The sequence below is a fragment of the Xyrauchen texanus genome, chromosome 9, assembly GCF_025860055.1.
Source record: "Xyrauchen texanus isolate HMW12.3.18 chromosome 9, RBS_HiC_50CHRs, whole genome shotgun sequence".
Classification (NCBI taxonomy): domain Eukaryota; kingdom Metazoa; phylum Chordata; class Actinopteri; order Cypriniformes; family Catostomidae; genus Xyrauchen; species Xyrauchen texanus.
In genome coordinates, this window is record NC_068284.1 from 39,171,681 (window position 1) to 39,187,561 (window position 15,881).

Here is a 15,881-nt window from a genome sequence, read left to right on the forward strand (position 1 = left end):
TTACTAAAAGTATCTCCTTTTGTGTTCCACGGAAGAATAAATGTCATATGGTTTTGGAGTGACATGAAGATTACTCTTGAAAACAAACCTTTCATTTTGGGTGAACTGAGATGATGGTCAGTGCCGCTTGCTGAAGTCCTTAATAGCCACTGTCAGCTCACTTCATGTTCTTCACCCATCACACTAGGGGTATTACCTTGTGAAACATCTCCGTGAGCAGACTGCGCTGAAAAATATTTGGCCTCTCTCTCTCTCTCTCTCTCCCAGTGGATGATCAGATTGCAGTGCTGGCTGCACTGGTGCGCCTCTGAGCACTGAAAGTGACTACGTGCTACACATTTTTATGTCACTGTGTCACAAGCCAGAGAAACAGATTCATGGAGTTGCCGTGCTTCGAATCCTTATCACAATGTGCAAAGATCTACTTCAATTCCTGTGCAATGTGAGCCCCTTGCATTAAAGAGAGGTTCAATACAAGTTAAGCTTAACTGACAGTATTTGTGGCATAATGTTGATTACCCCCAAAAAATATTTTGACTCATCTCTCGTTTATGAAAAAAAAAGAAGACAAATTCGCAGTTACAGCAAGGCGCTTACAATGGAAGTGAAGGTGGCCAGTCTACAAACGCTGAAATGCACATCGTTACAAAAGTATAGCCACAACATGTAAACATTTTATGTGTTAACATGATTTTACACAAGGGCGTAGATTTGGCTTGAACTTCGAGGGGGTTGCAACGTGAAGCATTTACGTATTTCCATTGATCGTGGTAAAAATACTGAGGGGTTTGTACTTTCTTGATTTGATTATTGAGGGGGTTACTTCCCCCCCCATCCCCCCTGGAATCTATGCCCCTGTGTCGTATATTGGATAGCCAATAACTTTACACTGATAAAATTAGTGATTAAAGCGATTTTATCACACTAAAATCATGTTGACGCATATAATATTAATGTCTTTTGGCTATACTTTCGAAACCATGTGCATTTGAATGTTTATGCACTGGCCCATAAGCCTATGTGAGGGTTGTAAATAATATAATGATATATTCTTAGAATAACTGTTTAAGAAATAAAATAATACAAATGCAAACGGGGCAACAACAAAAAAAAACTTGGTGTCCCCTTCAAAAATTGCTCTTGAGAATTGCCCCAACATTTTGATGAAATTTTCGCCCCTGGCCCCCATTCACTTCCATTGTAAGCGCTGCGTTACAACCGCGATTCTTATTCTTATTGTTAAATAAACGCGAGTCGAAATTATTTTTGAGGTTATCAACATTATGCCACAAAAAGGCTGTCTATTAAGTTTAACTTGTATTTGAACCTGGAACATTCCTTTAAGCTTAGAAAACCATCACAGCAGCCAATTATGTATGTGCGTTATATGTCTAACAATTAAAAACAAGTGTTTGCGATGGCAAACGTCCCAAAGACCACATTTTTTTGTTACTTTCCTCCTTGCGCTAATTGGGTACTTTGAGGAACATCTTGTTTCAGCATATTGCTCCCACGCAAAAGAGTGCAAAGTCTCTTTGGTTTGGCTCACAGTCTTCGTGTCTGGCTGGCAGAGAGACATCGCGTCTCTGCCTTGAAGGGGTTAGAGGGTTTGCTCGTCTCCAGTCCTGACCATTCTCTCTCGAGGAGGAGGAACGGGAGGAACGCGCAACCAGTGCAGCGTGTGTGCGCCCAGAGTTATGAGACCCACAGTCTTCAGATCGGATGCTGAAGCCTTCACACCAATGAGAAGCTACTAAATTTACCCACTAGTGACAGAGAGGACGGAAATCAGTTATTTAAAGGCAGTGACCTAAACGCTCGCGAGCAGAAGCTGCCAACGAGGACACGCTGTCAAGTGTCTCAAGACTTATAGCAACTACAGGACTGGCTATTTGAGAATACCCATTTTCCGTTCTGAGGATGAGGAATTTTGATGAACACCATCGCATGGAAGAGGAGACGACAGTTCGCTGGTCTGAGTGACAGAATGCGCTCCGGCTGACGCGCTTTCTCCAGACTCCAAACTAACAAAATCCAGAGGATATTTTTGAACAGACTGATTTGTTTGAGAATGTATTGGTGTTTTCTCTTGGTGACTTTAACGGGATTGTCCGTGGTTCCCGCTTTAACGGGTGAGTTGGTCATTGGTGTTTTTCAGTTCTGAACATCGTTGCGCAGCGAACATTAGAGGAGCTCTGTGAGCGTTTATTGCTTTGGCCCGTTATTGCAGAGGCTGGTCACCTGCTGGCTGCTGTTTCAGAGTGGAAAACAGAAAGAAGCAGTAATTAAAATGGGGACATGTCATTACGCACAAAGCGACATATATGGCTGTACATAAGTAGCCTATGCAATATTTCTACACTGTAAAAAGTGAAAATGTGCAGTTGGGCAATGCATAATTGATATTACCATTAGAAATGACTTTCGCTGGGGTCTAACTACAGTAATGGTCAGGTTGACTAATATATTTGACTTGAAAATATTTTATTGTTAGTAATTAATTTATTTAGACTGGAAATGTTAACCTAAAAATGAGCCTCATATGCAATCTAAATCTAAATTAGCTGGTTTTATTCAAATAAAAAATTCAAACATTTCTGAATCAACCTGAATACATTAGTTTACAACAACAAAACAAATGTTAAAATCGGGTGGAAATAGCTCCTTAAGGTACCTTTTAGAGAGTATAGCAGTGTTTCTCAACCATTTTGACTCCAAGGTCCATCAATGTTGGAGAAAATATTCGGAGGCCACCACATGTAGGCTATTAGATATTATTATAAGATATTTCCTTAAAACTTGTGATTCCAGAAATGTCTGGAACTGAATGTTCTTCATAAAAAGTGATGGAGTTATTACATATTTTACATATTTTTTGCATTTTCAGTAAGTTGAATTATAATAATTATATAAAAAAATCTAATAATCTATCATATTTTAAATAATTTTAAGAGATCTTGTGGCCCCCCTAGAAGAGTGATGAGGCCCCCTAGTGGGTCCCGACCCCCTTGTTGAGAACCAATGGCGTGTAGCACATTTGAAAACACATATTTACAGAGATTCCAGGAAAAAATTGGTTATTATGTATTTATTTACTCATACATTATTATTATAAGATGAGCAGATTAGTCTATATTGGGTTAATGTATGAGTGTACTGAGTGAGATTTAGTCAGTCTCCGTGTGTGTGTGTGTGTGTGTGTGTGTGTGTGTGTGTGCGTGCGTGCGTGCGTGCGTGCGTTTGGGTGATTTACGAGGATTTTGATTACAAACTGGTAATTACAAGTGTATTTTGCTATAAATGTGGTTTATGAGGGCATTTCTAGAGTCCCCATTATTCAAATTGCTTAAAAAAACACCTAAACAATGTTTGTTTTTTAAAAATGTCAAAATACAGAACGTTTTTTGTGAGGGTTAGGTTAAGGGGTAGGGTCTATAGTTCACACAGTATAAAAATCATTATGTCTATGGAGAGTCCTCATAGCCTCATGTGTGTGTGTGTGTGTGTGTGTGTGTGTGTGTGTGTGTGAGAGAGAGAGAGAGAGAGACAGACAGACAGAGAGGGAGAGTGTTGGGTGTGTGTGTGTTATCAAACTCAAACACCCAGACACATTGGCATATCTACACCACACCACATCTGAACACCCATGTAGGGTGAATTCAGGTAAATTGAGCCAGTTTTTGACACTAAGATCTCTGTGGCCCAATTTACCTGAATTTACCCTATACAGCAAATCAAATGGGCTGTTTTGTCAGCTCAGAGACATTGATCCTGAATCGATGATCTGTCAAACAGCATGTTAGATTAGAGTGCATTATGGGTGACATTATGGGTGTCGGGTTATCGGGTTAGTTTGACACGAATATCTGGGATGCATGTAAGGTTAAGTGACTAACAGTTATCAGTTTGGTTTTTTTAAACAATATATGTGCCTCTCTGGTTTTTAGAAAGTTCCTGCGGTTCGACAATCACGATCAACAGTGCCGGATATGTGACCTCGCCCGGTTACCCATCTGGATACCCGGTGAACCAGCAGTGTACCTGGCTGATCCAGGCGCCGAAGCCTCAACAGAGGATCCTCATCAACTTCAACCCACACTTTGATCTGGAGAGCCGGGAGTGCAAGTAAGTCCACCGTCCTTCATGTCCAGGAGAAAACTGAGGCATCATGAATCACAGACATTATACATAACGGTTCTACCTGGTTTGAAAGCAAACCCCTTTGTTTTTCCCCCAAGAGAATATCTTTGAGAATGTGAAAAATGCAAGGAGTCGAAACTCTATGATTTCATTTTGATGAGATTGATGAGGCCTCAGCTTCTCATGAGTAATTAAGCTGATTGTTTTCCTAATGATGAAGCTGAAAGACAATGACATTAAATTATATTGAGGTTGGAGTCTGAGCTTATTATTGCCTTGTGGCTCATTTCAGTGGTTCAGTTAACCAAATCTCATAAATGAGAATGGTTTGATGACTTTCTCTCTGTCATTAAACAGCTCGTAAATAGGCCGTAAATCAACAGCAGTCAGTCACACAGGGCTGCTTTACTATTGGGTTGGATTTCAGTGCCAAGGGACCAATGAAAGTCCTTTCTGCTGATTGGCCTGATTTGGTGGTATATCTTGGATTGATGAGTCCATCTTGATCAGTTTGTGTGTGTGTGTGTGTGTGTATGTGTGAGAGATTGATATAGTGGTGAAGAGAGTTAGGGTATTTTCTGAATAGCATACTACTATACTGCTCAAGCTATTTCTGAAGTATATGCAGTATGCATAATGTTCACAGTATAGAAAAAAAATGTTATGCATGAAATATTGTACCCAGATTATTTACTATATTTACATATTTACAACCAGAGCATATTTACATATTTGCAACCAGTTCTCTTAAGCAGAGGTGGAACCAAAATGCACTCACCGTGACCTTCCATATTCAGTGTGATGAATGAACCATTATTAATATTTGCCATGATTTTTAATAAGCTTTCTTTACTCATTTGATTAGACTGCCAAAATGATAACTGAACGGCACTGAATTAAACATGTAACTTAAAGTGGTCTTTGATAACAGTGTCGCATATTACTCTTTGAAACTTTAAAATGGTTCAAGCTTTAGAAAAATACTAGGCAGTATATACAAAATACTATGCAGTAAGCGTTCCATTCCAAACATAGTCTTCAAAAAAATTGGCAGAAATCAAAACTGTACAAAGATAATAATTTGAGATCTTATTCTATAATTAATCAAGCAATCACAAGATTTTGTTGGAACATATACTGTACATACTATGTCCTCTGGAGGTCTTCACATGGTAACTGCATACCATGTCTCAGCTCAGAAATAATCACTCTGTATGTGTTTGCCTTGGATTTTAAATGTACTGGCCAAGATTCAAGATGTTTATCCAGTTTGTAACAGAGACTTTTTAAAGCTTCCACGCTTGTCTGTCTCACTTACAAGAAATACACAAACCTGTCGGAAAGCGATACATAGATATGGACATATAGGGTACAATGGGGCTAAAGGGGTCCCCATGGGGTAAAGTGCCCTTCTGATTTTATTTTCTCCCAAAACACTAAACAGCAGCAAAAACTACCACAGTATTTTCTTAACACCTCTTTGTCACTTTACACTGCAAAATGTTCCTGATCCATGAGGTCATCACCTGTAATGTCTAACGTTTGATTTTGCAGTAATTTGATCTAATATTTAATCAATTTAAAAATGTTGGAAATGTATGTAGCTAATGAGAATCCCTGAAATAATCACATTTATTTTAAGGCAAAATACCTATTTATTATTTTCAGTTTTGTTCAAGTTGATTAAATCAAAAGTTTTTAATAACTGTCCAGTAACAGGAAGGAGAGTTTGGGGGGTAAAAAGCCCCTCTGTTGCAAGGGTGAAAGGCCTCCAATAAAACACATTGTTTTTCTTCAGTGGGCCGAATAGATTTGTTATGAAAAATGAAAAAATTGGGCATTGTGGGGATTGACTGATCCAACAATGGAGATTCATTTGTTTATAGAACACTTGAGATGTTATGAAAGGCCAAATGTAATTTAAATGTACAGAAAATGGCGCACCCTTTTCTGAAGTGCTTATTTTGAATAAGTATCATCTTAATTTGTTACTCAAAAAAGCATCTTACAGTCTCAGAAGTATTTTCCTTTTGGAAAAAAAAGTAGTTGACAAATTTGACTCCTTAACTATTTTCCCTATTTAGACGACATCACTTGAACCCCCCTGGGGGCCTTTTACACCAAAAGTGTGGGGTAAAAGTCTCCCTCACCACCTTAAAAAAATATATATATTTTTAAACTAATTATGTTGCTCCATCCAGCATAAAAAATGCATTTATTTCAGTCTTGCTATACATTTTGACCTGAAAAAAACACAATTTCCTTAAGGTGTGCCTTTAGCCCTATTGTAGCCTATCTCCAACTTCGATGTATACATACAGTTGGATGATTAGTTGATTAGTTGAATGTATTCCATACATCCATACGCTCCCTATGTTTAGCATTAAACTATAACTCAAGACTATTATTTTTGTTCTCAATTCAAGAGAGTTCCAAAACTTTTCTGTCCATTCAGAAACATTCACAGGGATAAAATGTTCTCAATATACACAACTAAATCCTGCTGCCAGCATAAATGTTAATGCGTGCTGTGGAATGATGGGAGTGTTTTGGATGAACTTCCATGAGTTTCGGAACTGAAAGGTTAATCAGAACTTCACTCTAACATGGACCAGATGCCTTTGTGTTGTTTTTGGACGGACTTCAGTTTTTTAGCTGTGGCAAAACTGCAGAGTTTCTGTGAACATTTTAAACCAACCCTGCGGAAAAATCCAAGAGATAACCGCAAATACAGTATACATTCCTTCCTGCGATTTCATGCAGAGAACAAACACTTTGGACGATCTAACAGGCTTTTATTGTAACATGTTCTGTAACAGAGTAGAGGTTCAAAGCAGTTGCCCATTGATGTTTCTCAAGATTTGCCTGGCTGCCCTATGAGGAGTTCAGCATGTCGGAATGACTGTAATTACGAGTTTCCAACTTGTAAAAAACATTCATGTCTTTGTCGAGTTGGAAACTCAGAATTGTATGAAAGCTTTCACTTCAATCACTCGACTTGATGTCATGTGAAAAGAAAATAGCTGTGGTTTCAACAGTCAAGTCAACATGAAAGCTCTTCCGCAATCTTACGGATTTCCAAACGAAACAGAATATTCTTGAGAAAAAACGTAGGTCCTGATCGGATCTGATTTGATAGTAAAAAGGCGGAGTTTCATACCACAATGGAGCCAGGAAGGGAGGGGATGAAAAGAAAGAGGAATTTTTGAATTCTGAAAGGAATTTCTGCCGGAAAAGTAAGTTCCTTCAGAGGCAGAAAAGGTACAGTTTGATAAAAGATAATGAAGAATTTTTTTTTTATCCATAACATGCACTGATGAGTTGTGCACAGTAATACCAAAAATGTGCATTAAGAAAGTAAATAGACTTGACTTTGATTTCATGTCATATTGCACATGAAAAACTGTACATTTGTGTTTGATATGCCATTGTAGTACAGCTAGTGTTTCCTGGAGCTCTTTTTTTCTCTTAAATATTTTGCAAGAGAATATAGAGGTGAATTAAGGTAGTGATTATTTTGCTGTCATCAACAACAAAGCAGCACATGGATCAATTATGGCGACAAGCGTTGCCATAGAGACAAATAATTTCTGCATGCCAGGACATGAAGAGCTTATAATTGTCATATTGTAATTATGGTAATTAGCTCTCATTGATGAAGCTCGATCCTTTATATTTAGACACAAAAACTGTACAATAATCCGCCAAATTAGTTGAAATGAACCAGGTGCAAAGTAGCACACCTAGGCTGAGAGATCAGATGTTTTGGAGTAGAGTCCTGGTGTGACAATATGTTTTGTCTGATGCGGGATTGTGGCTATGTTAGTTTCAGTTTATTTAACTCTGGTGTGATTTGTTTCAGAGGGTCTCTCTCTCTCTCTCTCTCTCTCGTGTGTGTGTGTGTGTGTGTGTGTGTGTGTGTGTGTGTGTGTGTGTGTGTGTGTGTGTGTGTGTGTGTGTGTGTGTGTGGTGCATTCTTGTCTTATCAAAGGGGGTGTCAGAGAGAGGGGTCTGGTCGGCACATCCCCAGACAATAATGTAATTAGTGTGAAATCAGTCACACATGTTCCTGTCGTACACACAACACACACATAAACATACAATCTACATCCTTCACTTAAAGGGATAGGTCATCCAAAAATTTAAATGATATCCTTCTCTAACTCTCATTTTGCTCCAAACCGTATGACTTTCTATCTACTATAGAACACAAAAGGAGCTATTAGGCAAAATGTTAACCTCAGTCACCATTCACTTTCAGTGCATACAAATTTTGTATGGAACGTTTCCATACAATGAAAGCAAATGGTGACTAAGAAGCTAACATGCTGCCAAATATCTCCTTTTGTGTCCTACAAGTTTGGAACAACAAGAGGATGAGTAAGTGATGACAGGATTTTTGGGTGAAATATCTTTTAACCATGTAAAGAGAGAGATATAGTTTGTTGTTTTCTAACAGATTTGCTTGTCGATTTATGATGTGTTTTCCAAGAGATAAAACACAAGTAATTTCCTGCAACCCCTTTTCACATAATTGTGAGGCTTACAAATTATGTACAGCATTAATGGCTTTGTTGTGTGGGAATGCTTTAGTAATGCTGCACATATTAATCATTAATGGCACTCACTCTTTCTCTCTCTCCGCCTTCTTAACAGTCCTCCCTAACACATTCTTTCACACACAGAGGCAAGCATCAGCATTACTATTGCTCATACTTGAACAAACCCCTAAACCTAAGGCATTAAACTTCAGTTTGTAGCTCATCTCACACTGTTTGTGCAGCAGACATAAATGATACCTCAAATGATGTGTTTTGTTGAGGACAGATGTGCTATTACTTTTCAAAATGAATTTCACCCGGTGGACAATAAAACATGATCTTACTGAGGTGCTGAATGAGGGACCCGAGCCATAATTAGGACTGTGGTTGGCTCTTTTGACTTGACATGGGCCACAACCACCTGGTTACCACCAGAACACCCTAGCAACGATCCAGAACTCCCTAGTAACAAACTTAAAACATTTAGAACACCCTAGTAACTGCATAGAAATTCCCTGGTAACTTCTAACCACACACAACACGCTCAGATTTTATTTAGAAAAGGTAATCATGTTGTCTTAACAATAGCATTATCACAGTAGTAGATTGTCGGCCTGTTTTATGTTTTTAAAGTTACTATTTCTTTAAGTAATAAGTTATGAGGGGCCGTGCTACAGTATATTGTGAATATAGTCATGGCTGAAGTGTGTTATTGGACACAAATGTTCATTAAACTTTACAACTCTGGAGCATTTTTGGGCTGCCACCTGCAATTTTTCACACTCAAATTCAAAAGCTCACCATTTACAACATACTGCGGACTAATTGGCAAATTTTGTCTAATTGTTTCAGAAACCCCCCCAAATTAAAAATGAAAAAAATACTAAAAACGATTCCAATTATTCATGAACAATATTGTATAACAGGGGTCGGCAACCTATGGCCAGGGTTGGGAGGGATTACTTTTGAAATGTATTCCACTACAGATTACAGAATACATGCTGTACAATGTAATTTGTAATGTATTCCATTAGATTACTCAAGGTCAGTAATGTATTCTAAATACTTTGAATTACTTCTGCACTGGTAGATATTTTTCAATTGTTTTGACTATAAAAACTCTGCTAGTACAGTAAGACAAAATGCACATGTTAAAATTAAATTATCTGAAAAACCTAAAAATCTTGTGCAGTGTTGTTTCTAAAACAAGATAAATCAAATTAAAGGATTTTTTGTATTTTTTTGGAAAACAATATAAAAATTATTATCAAGATTACGATTTATACCTTAATATCAAAGGTCTTACTAGGAAAAAAAAAATGATGATCCAACGTGAATTTTCATAAAAAAATATGATCGTGCCTGGTAACGTGTGTGTAAAATGTCTAGAAATAGCATTATAGCTTAGTGTAAAGCTGACAATTTACACAAGGTTTATTTCTATTTCTTCTGCCCTATATTTCAAACTAACTTCTCTGTCTGCTCATATGAATGTAACACAATGTTTGAGAGTCTAACATTTCAATTTCCTATTGACACACTAAAGCTGAAGACATAAATAACCATCTTTTGGACCCGTCGTCAGGTCCGCAGAGTTAAAGAAAATGTCATTTTTTAATTAAACTCATTCAATGGCATCCTTCCACAAGTAAACAGACAGTAAACAGAACATTGCTATTCAACAAGAATAACAGTCAGCTATGGGTGCTGCCAGAGAGTTTTTAGCCCAAGACAGAGCACTTAAAATTAAACGAATAGAGGAAATTGGAATGCCCAATATGCGGATGTATAAAAGAGGTCCCGCCTTACAGGTAAATGAGCCAACTACCTTTTAGATTCAGACTTGAGAATGCACATTAGCGGGACCAGCCTGAAAAATAACGTTTTTTTCTTGATCTGAGCTAAAGCAGCACGATTGATTATACCACTGTTGTCACTGTTGGCCGCACGAATGGGAACAACCGTGAGGACGATTGCTGTCCCGATTACAAAAACGGCTGAGTGGGATCAGCAGCAAACACAGTTTCATTTATTAATAGTTTTACTCTCGATAAGTCACAATGTAAGCAGCTTTCGTATCCTCATTCTGTGTGTGTTTCTCAATAGTAGGATATTTTTTTATACACAAGCAAACTTTGTGCTGGTGAGTTTCTGCTTTTGTAGAATATGGGTGAATCTGTCATAAACACTTCCTCTTATCAGATAAAAACCCCTCTGAAATCTCTCTGAATTTATCAAATGCATGCATTAACCAACAGACAGTTTGTTTGCTTGTTTGTTGGTTGGTATGTTTGTTTGGTGCCATGAAAATGAAACGAGAAACGAGAAATATGTGCAGGAGATAATTGAAACCAAATGTGGCTTATTTGAGTATGTCCTCATTAATAACACAAACGTACTGCACTTTGGATCATTCTAAAGTCAAAAATTAACTGCACAGATGAAATTGACAGAAAAATAACAGAAACTCAACAAAAATTCAGAGTGTGATTGTGTGGGGGGGTGTGAGTGTATGATACATTTACAGTAGACTGATTCATCATGGTGGCCCAAAATCTGTGTTTGAAATAATGGATGATGTCAAATAGCAGAATAAAACTATGAATTCCAGAATATTGAACCTGACCTGTCATCAACCCACAACCTCAGTAATTCTGTATTTTCCAGTTCATTAAATCAAAAGAGTTAATTAATCGACTCATTTTTAATTTATCCAGAATTCTACACATCATGCTACAAGATATCTTCCTGATTTATTTTTGTGATCATTTAATTAAAATACAGATCATCAGATTCTAGTGTGAGTCAATAGGACAAGGGTAATTCAGAAAGGCATGAAGCATGCTTCAGCTCACACAGAGGTTCACATCGTGGTGAGAGGTCAGAGGTCACACTGACCGTCAGTGTCTTGGGTTACAGGAGAGCAAGAGAGCGTGAATGTACTCTGTGGGGGGCTGTGTGTAAAACCAGTGTCAGGTCGACAGGAAATACCTCATGTTACAGATGGTCTTGAAAGATCTGATGCTGTACGAGTCATCAAAATGATCCAATTTCAGTTATCCAAAAGTTACCGTAGGGTGAATAGTAGGAGGAGGGAGGATCAGAGTTTTCAGCTGCACTTTATATAAAGACTGTATATGTAATGAACTATAATGTTGTTTGAAGTGCATTATAAATGTATTGGTTATGCTATATACTACACATTGTATTCCTTTGTTTTGTTTCATTAAAATGTATAACCACAGTTACAATACGTTATAATATCTACCTATTTATGTTTACACAACTGTATTGATAACATAACATGTTATGTTGCATATGAAATGCAGTTTTTCATTAATTTGTCATCTTTTCTGTGTAAATATGAATAGGTGAATATTATAATGTATTATAACTGTGGTTACAATTATTAAAATTAATAATTAATAAAATGTGTGTGTGTGTGTGTGTGTGTGTGTGTGTGTGTGTGTGTGTGTGTGTGTGTGTGTGTGTGTGTGTGTGTGTGTCTAGGTATGATTTTGTTCAGGTGTTTGATGGTGCCTATGAGAAAGATGTCTCTCTCGGGAGGTTCTGCGGCAAAATTGCCCCATCTCCGATCGTCTCTAGTGGAAACTCCCTACTCATCAAATTTACTTCTGACTATGAAAGCGCAGGAGCCGGATTCAGCATCCGCTATGAAATACACCGTACAGGTACCCATAAACACACATACCTATAAATACACATCACACGCACAGTCAAAGACTTTAAAACATTATAATACACAAACATGAACACTGAGACAAAGAAGGACTCATCCAATAGTTCACACAAAAAAGTGAACAAACAATTTTCTCACCCTCATGTTATCCCAGATGTGGATGACTTTCTTTCTTCTGCAGAACACAACCAAAGGTTATAAGAAGAATATCTCAGCTCTTTAGGTCCATTCAATGCAAGTGAATGATGGCCAGAAATTTGAAGGTCCAAAGAGCACATAAAGGCAGCATAAAAGTAATCCATACAACTCTAGTAATTAAATCGATGTCTTCAGGTGTGGGTAAGAAGCAGATCAATATTTAATCCTATTTAAACCCTATTATAAATATCCATTTTCTGTTGATTTCTCATATTTTTGGTGATTCCTATTCTTTGTGCATATCGCCATTTACTGGAACAGGAGGAGAATTTATAGTAAAAAAAGAACATAAATATTTATCCTTTTTCTCACCTTTTGGAGGTATAACAACTGAAGTCACGTGGATTACATGTATGCTGGCTTTTTGAGCTTCAAAGTTCTTGCCACTATTCACTTGAATTAAATGGACCTACAGAGCTGAGATATTCTTCGAAAAATCTTCATTTGTGTTCAGCTGAAAGTAGAAAGTCATACACATCTGGGATGACATGAGGGTGAGAAAATGATGATAGAATTTTCCTTTATGGGTGAACTATTCCTTTAAGCAATATATTTATAAGCAACTGATATATTTTTTTATAAACTGCTACCAAATAATTTACTCACTAAAACATTGTGTATGAATACATAAGTGATTTAAAAACATTATGTAACTTAAAACTGTAATTTTACATTCTGAGCAGGAACTGAATGTTCTAGAAACTTCACTGCACCACATGGGATGATTCAAACTCCTGGTTTCCCTGATAAGTACCCAAATAACTTGGAGTGCACCTTCATCATCTTCGCACCCAAGATGGCGGAGATCCTTCTAGATTTTCAGAGCTTCGATATGGAACCAGATACAAGTCCACCTGTTGGGGCCGTTTGCAGATTTGACTATTTGGAGATATGGGATGGATATCCAACAGGTAGAGACAAAAAAAGTGGAAATTAAAGAGTAAAAATGGTGCTGATTGGAAAGACTTTTTAGCAGACACACACAAACTCAGCCATTTAAGATCTTACAGATAGAATTGTTCAGAATGATTAAAGGTTGGTTAGTGCAAACCCATAGAGTATTTTGAATGAATTGAGAATTGAATTGCTCTCTCTCTCTTTTTCTCAGTTGGGCCTCATATTGGTCGGTACTGTGGTTCCAGACATCCAGGCAGTGTAATCTCATACACTGGCATTCTCTCTCTCAGCATCCACACAGACAATGCCATCACCAAGGAGGGCTTCTCAGCCAATTACAGCATCCGAAACAGCTCAGAGCGGCCCCAGCAGCACCAGGGTTAGTAATCATATCCAACTATTAATATCCTATGTGTGTCTAATAATAGTTTCAGCGTATTTTTCCTGAAGTGTACATATAAAGTGAGCCAAGGTTTTATGCACTCAAAATGCAATAAACCTTTACACTTTTTCCACATTCTTTCTGACACTTTAGGTGTCTTTACACAGCTGAGTTAATGCTGCTTTGTGCCTGCTCAAAATTCGGTATAAAGATGCAATGCCAATGTGACGGAAACTGGACGAGATGGATTACAATGCAGAAACTGGTTTAGTTACAGAATCCAAAAAACAGAGGGGAAATCCAGAAGAGGCAAGGTCACACAGTCCGAAGTCAGAGCCAATAAAGATCAGTCCAGTAAACAAATAGACGGAGCAGGGCAGGGGAAAAAACAAACACGAGAACGAACGCTAGTAATCCAACAGGTTTTCTAAGGAGTTAGCTAAGCATAGGATGACAACATCCAATAACCAACAAAGTCAGAAGTGAACAGGCAGGATATAAATAGAGTGCAAACAGCACAGGTGAAACTAGTATTCAGGTGATTGAGCACGAGTGTGGGAACCGGAATAAGTGGGGTGGATTGTGGAACTGGAGTCCATGACAGCCACAAAAAGCCACACGAAATTATGCCTGCTGTGACCCCTAGTATCATACCCCATAAATGGAAGTGGAGCGTAGTTCTAGCGGGAAGACCAGCATTTGTACATCACATCATTAGCTGGATAACTCCTAGCCAATCGCACGTAAGCCATTGCTTTATAAGTCTGCTCACAATCTATCACATCGCTGTTTCGGTGTGCTAACACTGCAGCCTCCACCTCCCCACCACCACCAGCTGAGCCCTGTAGGCTCCTCGCCCCTGCCTCCTATCTCTGACAGGACATGACAGTTCCGTATACAACTCCCTCGGACTGCCGGACGGGGCCTACGCCAAAGAGAGAGACATCACCTCCCGTTTTACATCTATCATATAAATGGCATCTCAAACTTCACTCAAGATGGCGTGTCTTCCCGATAGAAATGCATTTATGCCACCTCTGAGCAGAATTAAACAGTCTGCTTAAATACACCTAAATGCCACTTCAGCTTCTGTGTAAATAATGTTGCAGTGTTAAAATGGCTTTAGAAACAAATAGACTGCTTTGCTACTATTCTTTAAAGGAATATTCTGGGTTCAGTACAAGTTAAGCTCAATCAACAGCATTTGTGGCATAATGTTGATTACCACAAAAATGTATATTTTCACTCAACACTCCTTTTCTTAAAAAAAAAGTTAAGTTACAGTGAGACATTTATAATGGAAGTGAATGGGGTAATTCTTGGGGGATTTAAAGGCAGAAATTTGAAGCTTATCATTTTATAAAAGCACTTATATTAAACTTATATTATGATATTACATCATCATCATGGCAATGAAGTTGTAAAATTGACTATAACTGTGCACAGAAAAGGTTTGTGAGTGATTTCATCACACTAAAATCATGTTAACACACATATTGATAGCACTTTATTTTACAGTAATGTTCTACATGTACGTACTACTGCATATAATTAGAATAACTATAGTAATTACTGGGTACCATCACTTAACCTAACCCTAACCTTAACCCATATTAAGTACATGTAGTTCCTTAATATTTCTCAGTAGTTTCTTGTATAAGTACACTCTAAGTATACTGAAAGTACACGTACTGTAAAGTACAGTGCAACCAACATATTGTTCATGTCTTGTGGCTATACTTTTGAAAAAGTGAGTATTTTAATGTTTACGGATTGGCCCAATTCACTTCCATTGTAAGTGCCTCACTGGAATCCAGAATTTTGCTTTTTATAAAGAAAAGGAGGTAATCAATATTATGCCACAATTCCATTGAGCTTAACTTGTATTGAACTTGGAATATTCCTTTAAGACTCATATATGTAAATGAATTCCGTTGTGACTGGCTAATGCTTACACATGCTGTTTTTGGCAGTTGTTGATGTGTAATTGTGGAGTTGCTTTGACTTCTGAAAGTTAGAATAT

At 37.7% G+C, this 15,881-nt stretch overlaps 1 protein-coding gene across 1 annotated transcript in view; it reads left to right on the forward strand.

Moving 5' to 3' along the window:
* The first annotated feature begins 1,604 nt into the window (after nucleotides 1–1,604).
* The window catches only part of LOC127648988 (neuropilin-1a-like), a 31,559-nt gene continuing 17,282 nt past the window's right edge, over nucleotides 1,605–15,881 (forward strand). The window contains exons 1-5 of the mRNA XM_052133862.1: nucleotides 1,605–2,132; nucleotides 3,948–4,125; nucleotides 12,192–12,373; nucleotides 13,263–13,490; nucleotides 13,688–13,855. Coding sequence (XP_051989822.1) covers nucleotides 2,072–2,132; nucleotides 3,948–4,125; nucleotides 12,192–12,373; nucleotides 13,263–13,490; nucleotides 13,688–13,855 — 817 coding nt within the window. The 5' untranslated portion in view covers nucleotides 1,605–2,071. The remainder of the gene's footprint in view (nucleotides 2,133–3,947; nucleotides 4,126–12,191; nucleotides 12,374–13,262; nucleotides 13,491–13,687; nucleotides 13,856–15,881) is intronic.